The sequence below is a fragment of the Mixophyes fleayi genome, chromosome 1, assembly GCF_038048845.1.
Source record: "Mixophyes fleayi isolate aMixFle1 chromosome 1, aMixFle1.hap1, whole genome shotgun sequence".
NCBI lineage: Eukaryota > Metazoa > Chordata > Amphibia > Anura > Limnodynastidae > Mixophyes > Mixophyes fleayi.
This window is the reverse complement of record NC_134402.1, coordinates 406124158-406144824: the sequence shown is the minus strand read 5'-3', so window position 1 is coordinate 406144824 and position 20667 is coordinate 406124158. Positions and strand designations below refer to the sequence as shown.

General features: G+C 41.5%; 1 protein-coding gene across 2 annotated transcripts in view; it reads left to right on the top strand.

Annotated features, from left to right (window-relative positions):
• EPB41L4A (erythrocyte membrane protein band 4.1 like 4A) overlaps window positions 1-20667 on the top strand; it is a 203272-nt gene that overhangs the window by 125180 nt on the left and 57425 nt on the right. For both annotated transcript variants that reach the window (XM_075181646.1, XM_075181638.1), the window contains 2 exons: window positions 8818-8906; window positions 10007-10070. In XM_075181646.1, the coding sequence (XP_075037747.1) occupies window positions 8818-8906; window positions 10007-10070 (153 nt within the window). The remainder of the gene's footprint in view (window positions 1-8817; window positions 8907-10006; window positions 10071-20667) is intronic.

Sequence of the window (20667 nt, the reverse complement as noted above, 5' to 3'; positions counted from 1 at the left end):
TGCAATTGTCAAATTCAGTTCTCTCAATGAATGGTTCATCTCTTGGAGCATATGAAGTGCCTGCACACCAGGCACTTATGTCTTTTTGTTTGATTAATAATGGTATCATAATTACTATTCGGTGCTTCTGCAATACAAAAAAAAACCCCAGTAATTGGATCTGAAAAAAAGAGAACAATTATGTATTTCAGCTACATTTAATAAAAATGCAATAACAATGTGAGCATTTATATTCTAAAACCGATCATTTTTCACATTTCTCTTTCATTCTGGAAGATACAATTATCTATCCTGCCAATTTAGCCATTTACTTATACAGTACATATTATGTGTATAAAGAGTGGTGGAAGTGGGCTGGTATACGGTGGTCTGCTATATCGCCTCTTCTACTGATCAATCTAACACTATCACATTCCATTCACTTACATTTTCCATACCACCACTTCTAACTTTCTGCTTTCATCACTGCATATAAATCTATTTTCCTATTTGTAATATGTGACAGGTAAGATATGCCAATATCCTGCTGCAGAGAAATAACATGATGGCTCAGGGCCAGGAATGAAACATTGTATAACATTCATCACACAGGTCAAATAGGCATGCTTCCAACTCGGGACAGACACAAAGAAACAAGATAGGTCCTAGATGACTCAGACACAGTTAGACCATCAATCCAACACCACCACCACCATTTATTTATATAGTGCCACTAATTCCGCAGCGCTGTACAGAGAACTCACATCAGTCCCTGCCCCATTGGAGCTTACAGTCTAAATTCCCTAACACACACAGACAGACAGACACAGACTAGGGTCAATTTGTTAGCAGTCAATTAACCTACTAGTATGTTTTTTGGAGTGTGGGAGGAAACCGGAGCACCTGGAGGAAACCCACTCAAACACAGGGAGAACATACAAACTCCTCACAAATAAAGCCATGGTCGGGAATCAAACTCATGACCCCAGTGCTGGACCACACCTCCTAAACACATAACATCTCTGCCATATGATGGGTAGAGCTACATTCTCCAAAAAGAATACATTGTTTGCAATCAAATTTTATAATTTTCAAGTACAGCTTGGAAAATAAAAGCTAATTTCTGATTGGTTACTATAGGTTGTATCATTTTGCAAATTCATGTAGGTTCCAGTATTATAGATCTCCTAGCTATGTCCTGCTGTCTAACGTGTTCATACTTAAATAGTATATAATATTCTATCAGTGACTAGTGTTACTTGTGGTCTTGGGTTTCAGCTTACAAATTAGGTCTCATTTTCTATAAATCCATCGTATACCAGTAGAATGAATAACTTCCCCTAATAGATTAGGTTTTGTTGACTTTTACACTTGATCTCATCCCAGCCTGCTGACTCTCTGTGCGATCTGATAATTGACACTAATGTGTCCTTAATGACCATAACAGCAGATATCCCTTGTATTCAGTTACAGACACAAAGGTTTCACTAATGTAAATATTTCTATCTCAATACTCTTATCTAAGGGATTTTGCTATATTACTGGTGATTGAATGTTAACTTAATCCAGTTTTCCTCATTCTGTGCGTTTTGGTGAAAGCATAATCTTCAGACATTACAATGTGAATGCATGTTTATTTTATTCTTCAATGGACAGGATATGTATCATCATCATCATCATCAACAACATTTATTTATATAGCGCCAGCTAATTCCGTAGAGCTTTACAATTAGGAACAAACATTTATAAGACAATACTGGGTAATACATACAGACAGAGAGATAAGAGGGCCCTGCTCACAAGCTTACAATCTATGCAAATACAGTATATAGTGTTATATACAAATGTATATAACACTATATATTACATCCACGTAGCACAGTAAATGTACTGTGAGAAACATTTAATGACTGAAATTGTAAGAGGGAATTTATTAATAAATCATACTTTGGGAAATTCATATTTTGCCTACTAAATATAAGACACAGTGGGGGAATTCAATTCCCCCCCAAATTAGTGCGGCGGTAAAACTATTACCATTGTTACGGTAGTTTCAACGCTTGCTCTCTGCTTGCAGCTCAGGGAGCTGGCAAAAAGCCAGCGTTAAAACTACCGTAATAACGATAATAGTTTTAACGCCGCACTAATTCGGGGAGATTTGAATTCCGCCCACTGTGTCATATATTAAACATTCCAACATTTTGTAATGTGATTTTGCATGTACTGGTATGGGAGCTATTATTTGGAATGGTTGGTATAATTTGGAACACTGTGCCTTAAATACATAACTTTACATGTCTAACACATGGCTCTCCGATTCTGATACTACTTCCCCCGCTGCCCTCTCCTATGGTGGCCTCTCCTTCACCCACTCCGCCAGGCCTGGTGCCCGCCCTGGCGGTGGAGTTGGCCTCCTCCTCTCCTCCACCTGTACTTTTCGTGTCATTCCCCCTGAACCCTCCCTCTCCTTCTCCTCTTTTGAAGCTCACTCCATCCGCCTCTTCTACCCCATCCATCTCCGCGTCACTGTCATCTACCGCCCCCCTGGCCCCACCTCCCTCTTCCTTGACAACTTTGCTAGCTGGCTTCCTCACTACCTCTCCTCCGATCTCCCCTCGATCATTCTCGGCGACTTTAATATCCCCATCGACAACCCCACCTACCCTGCTTCCAGCAAACTGCTCACCCTCTCTTCCTCCCTTGGTCTCACCCAATGGACCTCCTCCTCTACCCACTGCCTTGGTCACTCCCTTGATCTTGTCTTCTCCTACCTATGTAATCTCTCCGACTTCTCCATCTCTCCCTTTCCTCTATCCGACCACCATCTCCTCTCCTTCTCTCTCTCCTCTTCTCCTGCTCCCCTCCCCCTGCCCAAACCTACTCTGTCCATACGCAACCTCGATGCTCTTGACCCTGCCTCTCTGTCCTCCTCTCTCGATACCCTCCTTTCTCCCCTTTCCTCCCAGGCCTGCCCCAACCAGGCGGTCTCCCTCTACAATCACACCCTCACCTCCGCTCTGGACGCGGTCGCCCCTGCCCACTCCGTCCACCCCCGCTGCTCCAAACCCCAACCCTGGCACTCCAAATTTACCCGCTTCCTCCAAAAATGCTCCCGTTCCGCCGAACGTCACTGGAGAAAATCCCGCTCCCTGGCTGACTTCCTCCACTTTAAATTCATCCTTTCATCCTACAGCTCTGCCCTCTCACTCGCTAAACAATCTTTCTTTAAATCCCTCATCTCTTCCCAGTCCTCTAACCCCCGCCGCCTCTTTGCCACCTTCAGCACTCTCCTGGCCCCCTCCCCTCCCCCCACCCCCTCCTCCCTGACTGCCTCTGATTTCGCCTCCTTCTTCTCCTCTAAAATCGAGGCCATCCGACTTGAAATCTCCTCCTCCACTCTCTCTTCCACCCCTCCCACTCTTCTGTCCCCCCCCCCCCAACCACCTTCCCCTCCACTCCTTCCGTCCCACCACCGGTGAGGAAGTCCACTCTCTCATTTTATCCTCCCCCCCCACTACCTGCCCCCTGGATCCCATCCCTCCCACCTTCTTCGCTCCCTTTCCCCCACCACCTGCTCCCACCTCGCTCACCTCTTTTATCTCTCCCTCTCCACTGGCATCTTCCCCTCCTCCTTCAAACATGCTCTCGTATCCCCCATTCTTAAGAAACCTAATCTCGACCCCACTTCTCTCTCGAACTATCGCCCCATATCTCTTCTCCCTTTTGCCTCCAAAATTCTTGAGAGGCTCGTCTGCAGCCGTCTCACCTCCTACCTTTCTGAATACTCCCTCCTTGATCCTCTCCAGTCTGGTTTCCGCCCCCTCCACTCCACTGAAACTGCCCTGGCTAAAGTCACCAATGACCTCCTCTCTGCAAAAGCCAGGGGCCACTTCTCCCTTCTCATCCTCCTTGACCTCTCTGCAGCCTTTGACACCGTTGACCACCCCCTCCTCCTTCACACCCTCCAGTCTTTCGGCCTCTCCGGCCCAGTCCTGTCCTGGTTCACCTCTTACCTTACTCACCGTTCCTTCTCTGTCACCACCTCTGGGTCTCTCTCCCCCCCATCCACCCTTCCAGTCGGGGTCCCTCAGGGCTCTGTTCTAGGACCCTTACTCTTCTCTCTATACACCTCCTCCCTGGGTGAACTCATCAGCTCCTTCGGCTTCAGCTACCACCTTTACGCTGACGACACTCAACTATACCTCTCCTCTCCTGATCTCTCTCCCTCCCCCCTCTCTAGGGTGTCCGCCTGCCTCTCTGCCATCTCCTCCTGGATGTCCTCTCGATTCCTCAAACTTAACCTTGCCAAAACTGAGCTCATAGTTTTTCCTCCCTCTCATACCCCATCCCCTTCTGACCTCTCCATCACTGTCGACAACACCTCTATCTCCCCTGTCCCCCAACTTCGCTGCCTTGGTGTCATCCTCGATTCCTCTCTCTCCTTTGGCCCCCACATCCTCTCTCTTGCTAAATCCTGCCGCTTCCAGCTGCGCAACATCGCTCGCATCCGGCCCTTCCTCTCCCAAGATGCCACCAAATGCCTTATCCACTCTCTGATCATCTCCCGCCTGGACTACTGTAACCTCCTCCTCACTGGCCTCCCCCACTCTCATCTCGATCCCCTTCGATCCGTCCTTAACGCTGCAGCTAGGCTTATTTTCCTCTCTCGCCGCTCCTCTTTTGTCTCCCCCCTCTACCTAGCCCTTCACTGGCTCCCATTCCCCTTCAGAATCCTCTTTAAGCTCCTCACACTCACCTACAAGGCCCTCGCCAACTCCACTGCACCCTACATCTCCACCCTCCTCTCTATTCATGCTCCATCCCGCCCTCTCCGTTCTGCCTCTGACCGTTGCCTCTCTTCCCCCCTTATAACCTCCTCCCACGCACGTATCCAAGACTTCGCCCGCGCTGCCCCCCTCCACTGGAACAAGCTCCCTCCCTCCATCAGAACTTCCCCTAATCTGTCCAGCTTCAAACGGGCCCTAAAAACCCACCTTTTTCTTAAAGCCTTTCTGTCTCCCACTTAACTTCCTACCTTATCTTCTGCCTCTGTCCCCCTACTCTCATTTTTCACATTTCTCTTTCATTCTGGAAGATACAATTATCTATCCTGCCAATTTAGCCATTTACTTATACAGTACATATTATGTGTATAAAGAGTGGTGGAAGTGGGCTGGTATACGGTGGTCTGCTATATCGCCTCTTCTACTGATCAATCTAACACTATCACATTCCATTCACTTACATTTTCCATACCACCACTTCTAACTTTCTGCTTTCATCACTGCATATAAATCTATTTTCCTATTTGTAATATGTGACAGGTAAGATATGCCAATATCCTGCTGCAGAGAAACAACATGATGGCTCAGGGCCAGGAATGAAACATTGTATAACATTCATCACACAGGTCAAATAGGCATGCTTCCAACTCGGGACAGACACAAAGAAACAAGATAGGTCCTAGATGACTCAGACACAGTTAGACCATCAATCCAACACCACCACCACCATTTATTTATATAGTGCCACTAATTCCGCAGCGCTGTACAGAGAACTCACATCAGTCCCTGCCCCATTGGAGCTTACAGTCTAAATTCCCTAACACACACAGACAGACAGACACAGACTAGGGTCAATTTGTTAGCAGTCAATTAACCTACTAGTATGTTTTTTGGAGTGTGGGAGGAAACCGGAGCACCTGGAGGAAACCCACTCAAACACAGGGAGAACATACAAACTCCTCACAAATAAAGCCATGGTCGGGAATCAAACTCATGACCCCAGTGCTGGACCACACCTCCTAAACACATAACATCTCTGCCATATGATGGGTAGAGCTACATTCTCCAAAAAGAATACATTGTTTGCAATCAAATTTTATAATTTTCAAGTACAGCTTGGAAAATAAAAGCTAATTTCTGATTGGTTACTATAGGTTGTATCATTTTGCAAATTCATGTAGGTTCCAGTATTATAGATCTCCTAGCTATGTCCTGCTGTCTAACGTGTTCATACTTAAATAGTATATAATATTCTATCAGTGACTAGTGTTACTTGTGGTCTTGGGTTTCAGCTTACAAATTTTTTCTATAAATCCATCGTATACCAGTAGAATGAATAACTTCCCCTAATAGATTAGGTTTTGTTGACTTTTACACTTGATCTCATCCCAGCCTGCTGACTCTCTGTGCGATCTGATAATTGACACTAATGTGTCCTTAATGACCATAACAGCAGATATCCCTTGTATTCAGTTACAGACACAAAGGTTTCACTAATGTAAATATTTCTATCTCAATACTCTTATCTAAGGGATTTTGCTATATTACTGGTGATTGAATGTTAACTTAATCCAGTTTTCCTCATTCTGTGCGTTTTGGTGAAAGCATAATCTTCAGACATTACAATGTGAATGCATGTTTATTTTATTCTTCAATGGACAGGATATGTATCATCATCATCATCATCAACAACATTTATTTATATAGCGCCAGCTAATTCCGTAGAGCTTTACAATTAGGAACAAACATTTATAAGACAATACTGGGTAATACATACAGACAGAGAGATAAGATGGCCCTGCTCACAAGCTTACAATCTATGCAAATACAGTATATAGTATCTCCGTTCTGCCTCTGACCGTCGCCTCTCTTCCCCCCATATAACCTCCTCCCACGCACGTATCCAAGACTTCGCCCGCGCTGCCCCCCTCCACTGGAACAAGCTCCCTCCCTCCATCAGAACTTCCCCTAATCTGTCCAGCTTCAAACGGGCCCTAAAAACCCACCTTTTTCTTAAAGCCTTTCTGTCTCCCACTTAACTTCCTACCTTATCTTCTGCCTCTGTCCCCCTACTCTCCCTCTCTCCCCTGCGTCTCTCTGTCTGTCCACCCCTCCCCTTAGATTGTACGCTCCTCTGAGCAGGGCCATCTCTCCTCCTGTTTCCACCACTTCTAACTCTGCTCTCCAGCTACTTAGCCCTCCTCCTCAAAGGTCCTCCACCCCACATCCACTTTCGCTCCCTCCTCCCCCCTGGGGGTCTCCCTGTCTTCCGCGCCCCCCTTCTTGGGCCCCGTCGTTTTCGGATCCTCCCTCCCCCTTCCCCGCCCTCTCTAGCTGTGCATTGAGCGTACTGAGTTGCTGTGTTTACTGTACTGTGCTGTCTCCCATTGTATTGTGATTTTGTTTGTCTCTGTACGGCGCTGCGGATGCCTTGTAGCGCCTTATAAATAAATATTAATAATAATAATAATAATAATAACACTACATTTAACAATTACCTCTGTCCACTCCCTGTGCTGCACTTCATCATTTTATTGGTGAGCAGTGCTCCTCACAGTAACTATGGGAGGAAATGTTCATTGGTCATGTCTGTGCATATAACATTGTCACCAAACAGCAATTACTTACCCTTTTCTATTTCTGGCTTTTGTAACTCTCTCAACAACGTGTTTCCAGATCCCATTCCTGTACCCCGTTTTTATTCCCTTCTGTGATACACATGTGGGGTGTTTTGCTTGAAATATGTGTTTGCACCCCTACACCTTTTGGGGTATACACTAACACTGAAGGGAACCCCACTTGCTTTATTTCATGATGCTGAGAAGTGTCCCGTTTCTTTTTACAGAGCATTTAGAAAAACAGTATTTGTTTGATCAAAATGTTGCAAAGCAGATACACATATAAATAACTATATATTGCGAGACCCTTTGAGTCTTTTATGAGTGTCCTCCTTTGTGTCATTCTTCTTCACAGTGTATACACATCTGTGGAAACACAAATGTCCCTTCACCTCCTTTGGATTCCAGAGGTCACTGTTAAAAAAAAAAAAAGAGTAGTGACCTATCAACACCACACTAGGCAAAGTGCATGTAACATAGCTGGACATCAGAATGTCTGTCTGCAACTAACACACATTTGGGGTAGATTTACTAAAACTTCTCAAAAGGAAAAGTGTCTCCACTTTTCCTGTTGCCCAAAGCAACCAATCAGATTCTAGCTATCATTTTCTAGAATTTACTAGATAAATGATAGCTAGAATCTGATTGGTTGCTATAGTCATCACCTCCAAATTCTCTTTTTAGAAGTTTTGGTATATCTATCCCCTAGGGTCTGATTCATTGGAGTACCTTTACACCTTAGCATTGGAGGGGGAAGTAAATTTAAAATGTGGGGACAGAGTTATATTTGGGATAGGACATGTCTTAGATCAACTTTAAATTTCAGTGTATACGTAAAGCTATCAAGTATTTGTGTGCTACATGAAAAAACAGCCAGTATTTAACTTATGTGCAAAATAATAAACTAAATTGTACCCCTTGTATTGTAACATGATTTGTCCAGGGGAAAACGTACTCCTTTTTTTCTTACTTTCTTTAATGAATCAGGAATCACATTTCTTACACAATACCTTAGCCAGTAGTATTAATATCTACACCATATATTAGTATCTGCACCATTCATTGGCTGTAAACCTGGCAGTATATTGACAAATCTATACAGTGAATCCATAATGTGAGGAACGTTTACGTAACAAGGTTACGTGTAGGAACTGTAAAGCATTCTGCAGTGTGGAGGCCTACAGCTAGACTCCAGTGCCAGTTTCTGGCACTATCACTCGCATACACTGTCTTGTGGGTAATTAAGGACTTCCTACATACATTTCTTAATTGGTCAGTAATGACTTTCTCAGTCATAGCAGAGGTGAGGGGTCACTGGAGGTCATAGTCTCCGGATTGCAAGATTTCTATATATTAAATTTGAGATTTTGTGTTTCTGTGATCTTTTGCTTTTTAATGAGTAGTCATCAAATTAACAGGTTTATTATTTCTTTCAGGGAGAAAACAACTCTGAATATTTTTTAGGCCTCACTCCTGTTGGACTAGTTGTGTACAAAAATAAAAAGCATGTTGGGAAATATTTCTGGTGAGTGTTTACATGGTAGTTTTTATGATTTATTAAAGTGTACCTGTTACCTATCCACAGAGAAGGCAGCTGTTTTGGGGATGGACTAATATTCCAGGGGCAAACGCAGGATTTGCAGAGGGGGGGTTTCCACATCAAGCCGCCAGTGGGCGTGACCAGCATGCATGGGGGCGTGGCTATAATTTTAGAGAGTGCTTGGCTGCTCTCCAACTCTCCCTATCCCCATAATGTACAGGGGCAATACTGCCTGCACTACTGTTAGGTGCATGCAGCTCTCTCTTTTCGAGCAGAGCCGTGTGAAGCAGGGGAACGGTCCAGCCACCTCAATTATACAGTGCCCCAGGCTTTGAGGGGGGTTTCCAGGCACTAGGAACCCCCCCCCCCCCCTCAGTTTGCCTATGCATTCAGCCTCTCAGTTCACTAATAACTTGTTCAGTAGAATTTGTTCACTAGTAATTTGTTCACTAGTAACTTGTTCACTAGTAACTTGCTCACTATTATCTTGTTACTTGTGAGTTGATAGGCTGCATTCTCATGGCCTACAAATTGACGACCTGAACTGTGTGTAGGCAACAGGTAAATTTTAACAGCATGTGATTTAAAAATGAGTACAAAATCCCAGCTTTGCAAACACATTATTTTTGTCAAAGGGGGACGCACAAATATAATTTGTGTACATGGTTAAATAAAGCAACTGCAAGTTTACTTTACATTTCAAAAAATCTTTATTTGTTTCCTTGTTGATACTACTGGTCTTTAACATTCACATGGAGAATGGAATGTAGATATTTGCACAGGGAGATAGCTGCAGAATTTCAACATCAAGATCATTTTTTTAATGTAACTTGCTGCTGGCAGTACCTGTGGCTCAACCTTGCTCCAAGAATTCTAGACACAAACTAGCAAAATATCTCAGGAGATGCTTGCCAAAAATTCAATTAAATACGTATTCTCGAAGCACCTTTTTAAATGATGGAGGTCAAGTACAGAATGTGATTTGTAGCCAGAACTGAATAACGTGATCTTATTTGTTCATACATGTGTTTTTGTTGTTGCTGATTTTGCTCCCATAACTAATTAGTAATAATGTTTTTTGTTAGGCCTAGAATTACAAAGATACATTTCAAAGAGACCCAGTTTGAACTTAGAGTTCTTGGAAAAGATGTAAGTAAAATAAATTATTACTACTATTATACTGGTTTACATAATGTGTGAAAAAAATATCTGTATGTTTGGTGATTAGGGATGTATCTTGTACAATGGTGCCTCATCCATCACCAGAGAGTAAAAAAATAACAGTATTCTATAGTTCACAGTGGTTCATACACTGATTCTGACCAATCCCCACTGATTCTGACCAATCCCCACTGCTTCTCTGCTTCATTCATCTCCTCCCGCCTCATAGACATTACACCGCCTCTAATACACAATGCAACACTCCAGCTCCCAATCTGCCCCATCCCAAATACAACACCGGCCTATCAAACATAGATAGAATCCTCTCACAAAACAGACCTGTGTGACATCTTTCCCTTCTTGTGTTAAAAGGTATCTAAATAAACAAAAAAATTAAAGTTTGAATGGCAAAAATTGTAGAAAATGATAATAAAAGTACTAGCTGGTGCATACAATGAACACCCCCATTTTGAACAACTACAAAACTAGAATTGCATGTGCCTGCTGATTCGATTGGTTAAAGTTGTCCAATCACACCTAATGCAGGGGACATACCTACAGAGCACAGTGTATGCATGCCTGTATGTATATATATATATATATATATATATATATATATATATATATATATATATATATATATATATATATATGTATGTATAGCGGAATCGTTTACATAGTGCTTGAAAAGAGACAAATGTGCAATAGGTGCGATACAGTCAGTGCAGGACAGGATCAAGCACTAGGAGACGTGGCCCCTGCTCTGTGTATCTTGACTGTGTACGTAAAGGTGAGGGGAGAAGGTGTTTGAAGGATTCCAAGAGAGAAAGCATTCCATAGATAAGGGCCAGACAGGGAGAAGGGTAAAAGGTGAGAGCCATCAGTAGAAGAGAGTAGGAGACGATTAGGGACATGTGGGGTGAGCAAGTAAGTGGAGGACCTTGATGAAAAGCAGCAGCACTTTGTAGGTGATGTAAGACATGCTAGGGAGCCAGGAGAGGGACTTAAGGAAGACATGTGCTAAACGATGGGGAAGAGCATTGAAATTATTCTCTCTGCAGAATTTGGAGAGATTGCAATGGAGAAAGTTAGTAGACAGGACGGCCTGGTAGTAGTACAACAAGGCTGATTTTTATATAGAAATATAAAACAAAGCTGATTATACACAATAATGATGTGCTATATATCCTGCACCTTTAACCCTTTGGTAGCCTTATGCCCTGCCAGCAAATCATCATTTTTTACAGTATGCTGAAATAGGGTTTGTCATTCCATTGCCCAGGAGAAGATTCTTTGCACTCCATGTTGTCCCATAAATGTTATTCATAACCGAGGAGGTTAACAAGGAAAATCCCTTTGATGTAGCTCAATGTATAAATGTGACTGTGGAGCACATGACAGAGTGTTGCAGCGAGCAGCATTCGATAACACATATATGACATGTAAATGTAACAGCACATGACAGAGTGTTGCAGCGAGCAGCATTCTATAACACATATATGACATGTAAATGTAACAGTGCATTTACAGTAGATTGCTTTCCCTAAAAACAAATCATTCAGTGATGAAGCTGAATTGTCTGTAAAGGAATGCCGCAGGATGGAGGGAGAGACAAGCCGACCGTACAACCTTGTGTCTGTAATCGCTTAGCAAACAAAGGTGTAATCTCTTTCCACCATTTCATTTTACATTTTGGGAGGTTTCGTATTTTTAGATCCGAAAGCGACTGTTAGAGGGCTTGGATATCAGCCTAGAGCACTAAGCTTGTTTTTCTTTATGTATTGACTGTGCAGAAAGAACACCCTGCAGGTTGCTGAAATTCAACCAAAGGGATTAACAAAGGTGAACAAAAATAAAGAAAAACCTGAGCTGTACCGAGAGTGACTACATTAATGTTGCCTGGTTTTACTTTGTATTTTTTATTATATTTTTATGTTTGTCTCGGATATTCTTCAACATTCCCTGTCTGACCCAACTGTGTGTCCAGCCCACACTCACATAATACATCTTTGAAATATTTTCGCTGTGACTGACCTAGGCCAAAGGCTGTTTGCCTGGGGATTAAACTGTGAATTTCCCGGCTTTGTATAAATGAAGACAGAGCTGACTGACTGGCACATACCATAACAGCAAATAGCAGCGTAGGAATGAGGTATGTAACAAGGAATTGGGGAGGACATCCTGCTTGGCAGGATACCTCGCTCCTGTGCAGCAGACTGGCCCATGCTGTACGTATGTGAGCTCTGCGTGTGGTTTGTTAATGGGAGTAAAACGTGAGTCATCAATGTACAATCTCCAGACTTCCCTGTGTCTGTTTTCCAGGCAATTAACTTGGTCAACTAACAGCTGTGGAAAACAAAACATTAATAATAGACTCAGCAATATAACAAATAACTGGTATGTCATGACAATTCATGTACCCATGTCCTGTAGAAAGTAACAGATATGTGAACAAGTTATTTTTACGTTCTGATCTTTTATGTGTTTTGTCGTCAGTGACAGTTATGAATTCCACTGATGTGATAGGTGGGCTGTGGTTTTTATATTATACAGATAGACGGTTTGGTTGGGCACAAATGAATTCATCATCATCATGTAAAACGCATGTAATAACAATATGTAACGTAATATAGTGCAGAGCTCCATCTTTGCTGTCCCTCTCTGACAGTCGCTTCACTGGCTCCCTGTGTCCTACAGAATGAAAGGTAAATTCCTCACCTACGTAGCCCTCAACCTTCACATCTCACATCTCTGACTTCATCTCCACCCTCTATCCACACTTCTCCTGCCCCCTCCTCTATGCCAGTGACCACCACCTCACTACCACACTGATTACCTCTTCCCACTCCCGCCTCCAGGCCCTCTCCCAGGCTGCTTCTCTCTTGCGGAATGGTCTCCCACGCCCCATCACATTACCCTCTAGTCACCAAGCCCTACTCCTATGTCCTGTGCCTTGGCTACCACCTACACTCCCCCATTCGGTATTGTTTGTGTCTCCCCTTTAGAATGTAAGCTCTCACGGGGCCCTCTTTCCTCATGTTCTCCTACTAGTCCATCAACCTCTGTACCTCTAGACCTGCTTCCCTAGATTACTTCACATAGGACATGACTCTTACTCGGTGTCTCAGTAAATAACTGGATCTGCATTACCGAGTTATCTGTGTGTAATCCGTTAGACAATGTTTGGTCTTTATATAATTATGTTCAGTTTAATAATGTATTATGTAATATATTAGAGATTGTTGCTGTCTGTGTATTGTATACTACTATAAATTTCATACACTGCACCTTATAAATTCAAAACATAATTATAATAAAGATAGTATAAAAAGTAGTGTGCTCTATCATCGCAAAATAGTAAAAATAATTAAAAAAGTAGAGCGCTCTCTATTTATAAAGAGCTATAACCTGAAATTGGCTATTGACAGATATTAAAACATAAACTATACCTGTTCTTGTAGTCAGAGATTTTGGGGCAGTGCCATCAACCTATCGACTGAGGGTTTCAAATGAATACCAAAGCCTAGTGCAACTGCTGTAGATAATAATAAGTGAGAGGAAGGCTTCTGGCAATCAGTCACATTTTGCCGCATGATGTCAGCTATGTCAATGTCTAAATTGTATATTTCCATTGTTTTTTAATAACGGTAGACATGGAGACTTTTCACCGAATATGTTGGTAGTTTCCATTATGAAAAGTTACCATGGTAATCATGACAAGAAAGGCAAAGGATATGCCTGGTAGATAACCCAATCTTCATGAAATTCCATGGAAATGTAGTCATTCCCAACCCCACTTGTTTGTACGGTTATCTCAACATAACATTTCCTAGCACCATGGCCGAGGTACAGTGCCTTGAAAAAGTATCCAGCCCCAATTCTTTCTCTTTTATTAATATTAAAAATAATAAAGTAATACACATTTAAGAACAGAAATATCATAATTTAATAAGTATTCAACCTCCTGCTCATTAGTTAGTTTAACCACCTCTGGCAGTCACTACGGCCAGAATTCGCTATAATCTTTAAGATGGAGCAATATTTTAAGAGAATTTGGGAGCAGTAATGAACTTGTCACAGGTTAATGATGGGATTAGCCTGAGTCATTAAGGAGAGTAAAGCATAAAAAAGGAGTAACTTTATATCTGGGCAAAACCATGTTGCATTGGAGTGGGAGATAAATGTAAAATGTGGGGACAGATTTATAGTTGGGGTAGGGCATGTCATAGATCAACTTTAAATTTCAGTGTACAAGTAAAGCTATTAAGTATTTGTGTGCTAGATGAAAAAACAGTCAGTATTTAACTTATGTGCAAAATAATAAACTAATTTGCACCCCTTGCTTTGTAACATGGTTTGTCCCAGAGAATATTTACTCCTTTTGTTGCCTTACTTTCCTTAATGACTCAGGCCCAGTGTGTTTAAAGGCAATACCTGTATACACATTGCTGGTTCAAATTTTACTGACAAAGTCACCGAATATTGGTGATTTGCTAAAATCAGAGCTTAATACATTTACCCCCTGGACTCTTTCCACTCAAGGACATCTACTTTCTTCCTCTTCAGTTTGAGCTGTTTGACAGAGGTAGCAGTTGTTGTCCAAACGTTGTATGTAATGTTCTCCTTTTATCTACCCATTGATCCTGACAAAATTGACAACACAGAGGAGGTGTAGACACCTGACTGGTGTGCAGTGCTTTATTTCATACATACATACCTACAAAAACTCTACAGGAATTGGGCCAATTGGCCCATTTCAAGATGGCGCCCATGTTTGGTACATACCGTAAAAGATAGACCACGTCACCCATACCTTTCTGGAGTATTCAGGTTTCCCAATTTCCTGTAGAGTTTTTGAAATAAAAGGGTGTACTGCGACTTTTGAATCACCCTGTATATATCATTGCATTCATAATCAGAGGTGTGCATAACTTATATTACATTATGATGTAAATCCGTATAATATAAGATATAAACTAAAATCAGTAAATAACAACTGTGTCACATGTATATAAAGGTTGATATCACTATTGGTACCATCTAAAGGTTTATACAGAAACACTTTCTTGAGTAGATAAAACAAATACAGACTGTCCTTGAAACGCAAACAAACCTACTCGTGTGACTGAAAAATAATTAGCTTCAAAGAAACTAGTGAAGAGGGAGTGCAATATGTCTAAGATGGGTCTCTGTACCTTATTCTGTGTGAGAATAATGTTTCACATTTTCACATGAATATAATTGCAAGCACCATTAAAAATGAATATCAATGACATGCTATAGAATACAAATGATAGGTAAAAGCCTTGGGTCACCTACATAGATAATTGCATATTTTAACCTCATTGCCATTCATTCCAAAACGATCCTCTTTAATCTTGTCAGATCTGAAGATATTTTGTTATATCTGTGCAGTATGCTCTAGATGGCTCTTTATGTGCAATGATATGGGGGGGGGGGGGGGGGTTCCAGTCAGGGCTTCCTTACATCCATCTGATAAGTGCCCCTCTTGTCCGACCACTAAGTTTAGGGGGTGCCTAGATTTAAACATTCTTGTGTACATGGATTGCAATGAGCTCTGAGTAATGATCAGTGCCTACGCAGTGGTCCTGTACCCTTCCCCAATTGTGAGCCTCTCTGTAATCATGCCTCACAGATAGAGGGGTATTTATAGTTACAGAAGAATTGACAACAGTTAATTTACTTATTTCTTATACAAATCAAATCAATCAACAAATTGTGTGGCTTTTGAGGAAATGTCTTTGAGCTTGTAGTTACAAAGGTATGAATACTTATCACTGTGTATTCAGCAGTCCATCTTTGTCTGAGTTTGCATTCAAACAAGGAACTTGCTTAATATATTTTATGGTCCCACAATGTCAGCAAAGCTTGAGAATGAACATATAGGTGCCAATAAGATCATTATTGTGTATGTTTGTAAATGCCGTCAGAAGGTGATTGTGTTATTGCTGTAAATGATGCGGCTGTGCTGACTGGCCAGATCTTGTTCACCCCGGACACCCATTTGGCTTTCCACAGACAACATATTGTAACGTGGAATCTATGATATAACTGCTAGAACCAGAACAAGGACCTATGAGGCTGACTGAGAAGGTGTGAGCACAAGGCTAGAGAGGACCCTGCTCCTCACAATCTGTGTGTATGGGCATCCACAGGCGTTAATGTCACCGTACTCTATATGGTTATGTAATACGTTGTATGTTGTACTATTTGGGAATAAATAATTATTAAATGAATGTTCTCCCCGTGTTTGCGTGGGTTTCCTCCGGGTGCTCTGGTTTCCTCCCACTCTCCAAAAACATACTGGTAGGTTAATTGGCTGCTTAAAAAAATTGACGCTAGTCTCTGTCTGTCTGTGTGTATGTTAGACTGTAAGCTCCAATGGGGCAGGGACTGGTGTGAGTTCTCTGTACAGCGCTGCGGAATCAGTGACGCTAAAAAGATAAATGATGATGATGATGAATCCATAAATGACTAACACAGGGTAATAGGAGTGTACTGATGTTCATCCACAGCTGGACAGCCACCGATTCCCTGAGACTGTCATACCAAAGTCAGTACCAAGCATCAGTGAGTTATATAATTACATTCCAAATCACACATAGCTCGCAGGGCTTTGTGTCAGCAGAGCATTGACACATGTCCTTCTCACTCGTCCATCAGTATCAGAATCATGTTTATCATATAGTCATACATTTTATCCTATTAAGCTATGCTGTCTCTTTCCTACCAGTAGTGTTACTAATAGGAAAGGTGATTGCATAAAAAGGGGGGAGCTGTGTTCCCAGTAACCTTTTCTGTTTATTTACATGAGTCATCTTGCCCAGGTTTCTTTGTGTTAATCATCAACCCCCCCATGGCTGCTACGCTGGCAGTTCATGCTTCTCTGCACCACAGCTATGCCTGGCATGCATTATGACATTCCTTATAAGGCAAACTCTTACCAGTATTACCTGTTAGTAAGAACAAAGAATGACTTACAGGTGCTCATACCGTTGGCCCAGGGTAATGACTGGCTGCTGAATCCAGAAACTCAACCAAACGATTGTAAATTCTGTGGTACAAGTACTGCTTGCCATTGAATGAATGTTTCGTAATACAGCACACTCCTACGTATAGATTTCTTCCGCTTCTACAAGGGGAGGCTTTTAAACTACAAATATTTTTCCTATTTTAATGCTAACCCATCAAGAACACTGTGTACTTTTATTATTACTCTACTTCTGTATTGAATATTCTTTGTTGGGGGTAGCTAGGGCTATCTTTTGATAACATAGTTGAATAATTATATATATTTTTTACATTTATATACATTAGGTGGAGGAAAAAAAGGGGAAACATTTTAAAAGAATTGTTCAAGTTTCTTCACTTAATTTCACAAAATAACTCCTCAAATAAAATGTGTACATTATTTTATTTTGCATTGGTTACAGGCATACCACATAGGTGGGAATTATTGGAGGTTAGGATGTTTTGAACATATCTAATATAATTATTATTATTACTATTGTTATTATTATTGTTTTTATTATAATTATTATTATTACACTTATTTTGTAATTAATTTCATCCTAAGAGCAAATCGTAAAAAAAAAAAAATTCTGTAAAAGATTTTGCTGACTCTTTTCCTGTTCATAAAATGTCATATGACACGTTCCATTAATGGGCCCTTGTCACCATAACCATGTCCGACACTGTTAGAGTTAACTTGTCACATTTACACAGTAGAGGCAGACATCTTTTACATGAAAATGCAGCTTATCAGCTCACTAGGAACTAGTGCCATCACTGAGGCATGATACACTTTGGGGCCGATGCCCATTCGCGCAGCACATCCTGGGTAAAATAGTTCCATGCATGCCCATAAAAGTGGCAGTTAAGTGATTCTGGTGTTAGAGGTGGGATTTTGGAGGGCAGGGGCGGTGTATCGTAGGCCGAGTACAGTAATGGGGTGTTTATGCAATTGCAAGTAGATGCAGAACGGGACTCAGACGCATATTCGCCTGTCTGAGACGCATTATTTGCAAGTGGACAAGGGCAGGTGCAGATAGTGGATGATGACGACTGATGTCAGCAGTAGTGATCTGCTTGTGATTGGCTGTTTACGAGTGTTCCACTGACGCATGTGAGCTGTTTCTCCTGTATTAGAGGTGCCTAATAGCGAATACGTATTTTGCCATCAAAACACACAGTTATGATTCAGATTATAAGCGATGACATCATAACTCACAGTTTATACATATATTATTTACAGGACTTTATACATATTAGCAACACATGTAATATTTAAATGTTATAAAATGTAACTTTTTTGGTGTTTTTTTTCTTTATTAATTAGTAACAGATGGATTTGGGGATAGTGTCTTTCCAGTTAATGGAACATTATGTCTCTTATGCAGCCAACAAAAGCCTGGAGATTGGGCAATTTATTTTAGCACGTGGCATGGCTGGACACAGTTTTTATAGGCACTATTAATATATAACCTCAGTGACACCGTACAGTGTTGCTGTATCTAAGTGGAAATTGTTTTGTCAAATACATTTCTGTTCCCTTCTCCGCTCCCCCTGCACCACGTATTGTGCCGCTGATTGATGCAGCATTGTTAAGTGCTTTCTGCTCTGATGTTACAGTTGATTATTTCAGCTATGATTCCATACAACATAATTGTATCTCACTGCCTACACCGAGCCGATAATTAATTGCTTATAGTTCACATGCACATTATTATTTGTAATAATGGGTTTTGCGGATTCATACCTATTTGCTAGGAAATAGCGGCATAATAATGATTGTTTTATTAATTGATGTACATGATGAAGTTATGTTTAGAATGAGCAACCTTTCTGGTGTTTTCATAGCTGGCTTTAACAAGATGTTGATTTTAAATATGGCAGCATCTGACTAAAAGTAGCTTTATAAACTAGCATCCAATGCATTCATAAACACAGGTCATTGCAATATGTTACCTTTATATGAAACATGTGAAGTTGCTGCACTGTGGGGTGTGACTTGTGTTAGTCACTGACCAGGCTGAGGGCTTGTTATTAGTTTTTTTGTCAATTGGATTAAAAGCCAGAAGACATAAGAAAACCAGAATGTAGCTTCTAGGGCTTGCTGGGACTAGTAGTGCCACAAGAACAAATAATGATTTCTCTTTATTTCCCCAACACACATCATGTTGTTTTTTTTCCTATGGGGAGGGGGACTCTGCATTTTTTTTTATTATTTTGGTGGGGAGAGAGGGGAATTCAACCCATCATCATCATCATCACCATTTATTTATATAGCGCCACTGATTCCGCAGCGCTGTCTGATAACTCACTCACATCAGTCCCTGCCCCATTGGAGCTTACAGTCTAAATTCCCTAACATACACACACACACACACACACACACAGAGACTAGGGTCAGTTTTGCTAGCAGCCAATTAACCTACCAGTATGTTTTTGGAGTGTGGGAGGAAACCGGAGCATCCAGGGGAAACCCACGCAAACACGGAGAGAACATACAACTTCCACACAGATAAGGCCATGGTCAAGAATTGAACTCATGACCCCAGCGCTGTGAGGCAGAAGTGCTAACCACTAAGCCACCGTGCTGCCCATACTGCAAACCCCACACTGAACAGACGAGGGCTGTGTGAAATTATTTCAGGGGGACCCCGCTGTTTTCAACTCAGGCTATGAGGTTTGGTGCTGATATAGATTTTGGAGGGGAGGGTGGGAGGTTATTATTATTATTATTTTTTATTTTAATTTATTTTTTCCTTCAACATTAATACGGCAGTCATCATCATCATGTGTTTCTACCGCATGATGATATGCTTTTAACGTATCATCTTGCCGCAGACACATTATCATCACCACTCCAGCAGATCTCCAAAGTTGGCCTTGGGGGCGTGGCCACACTAATCATGTCATTAGGCCATGCCACCTGCTATACAATACCAATTTCCGCCTATTATAGCAGGGGCCAGGGTCATGATGATGCCTCCACCCCCACCCACTTCACCAATGAAGCGGGCAGTATTCGGTAGATTGCCCTGCTCTCCTGAGTTCCCAAAAATTTGTGAGTCTCCCGGACATTACGGGAGAGTAGGCAACTATGTATAATTGTAAGACATACTTCACACATTTATTTTGCAGTGTTTTTAGACTGATTGTCCTTGTATTCAACTAATGTTTTATGTATAGTTTTATAGTAATTAGTACTGCACTTTACTCTCCTTTGCTGATTTGGCACAGCATTGGAAAAAAAACACTGTAGGAATTTTTAAGAGATTTCACAGAAAGGTCATATTTAATGAACAGACTGATTTAATTGCAGTTTGCAAGTCTAAGCAGTGTGTAAGTGGAACGTACTTAATGCCAAAAATTGTAGGGCCTACTGCTTTATAAAGAACCTTGAGCTACTGGAGGCGCATTACAGTTTATTGGTTTATAGTTAATGCAGAAATCAGACCACTGACGTTTATAACTAACCCAAAGCAAGAGCCAGTGGGTGAATTGTTACAGGAAAAGGCAATTGGTTTGAATTCTGTGTTATAGTACAACATATGCTCCG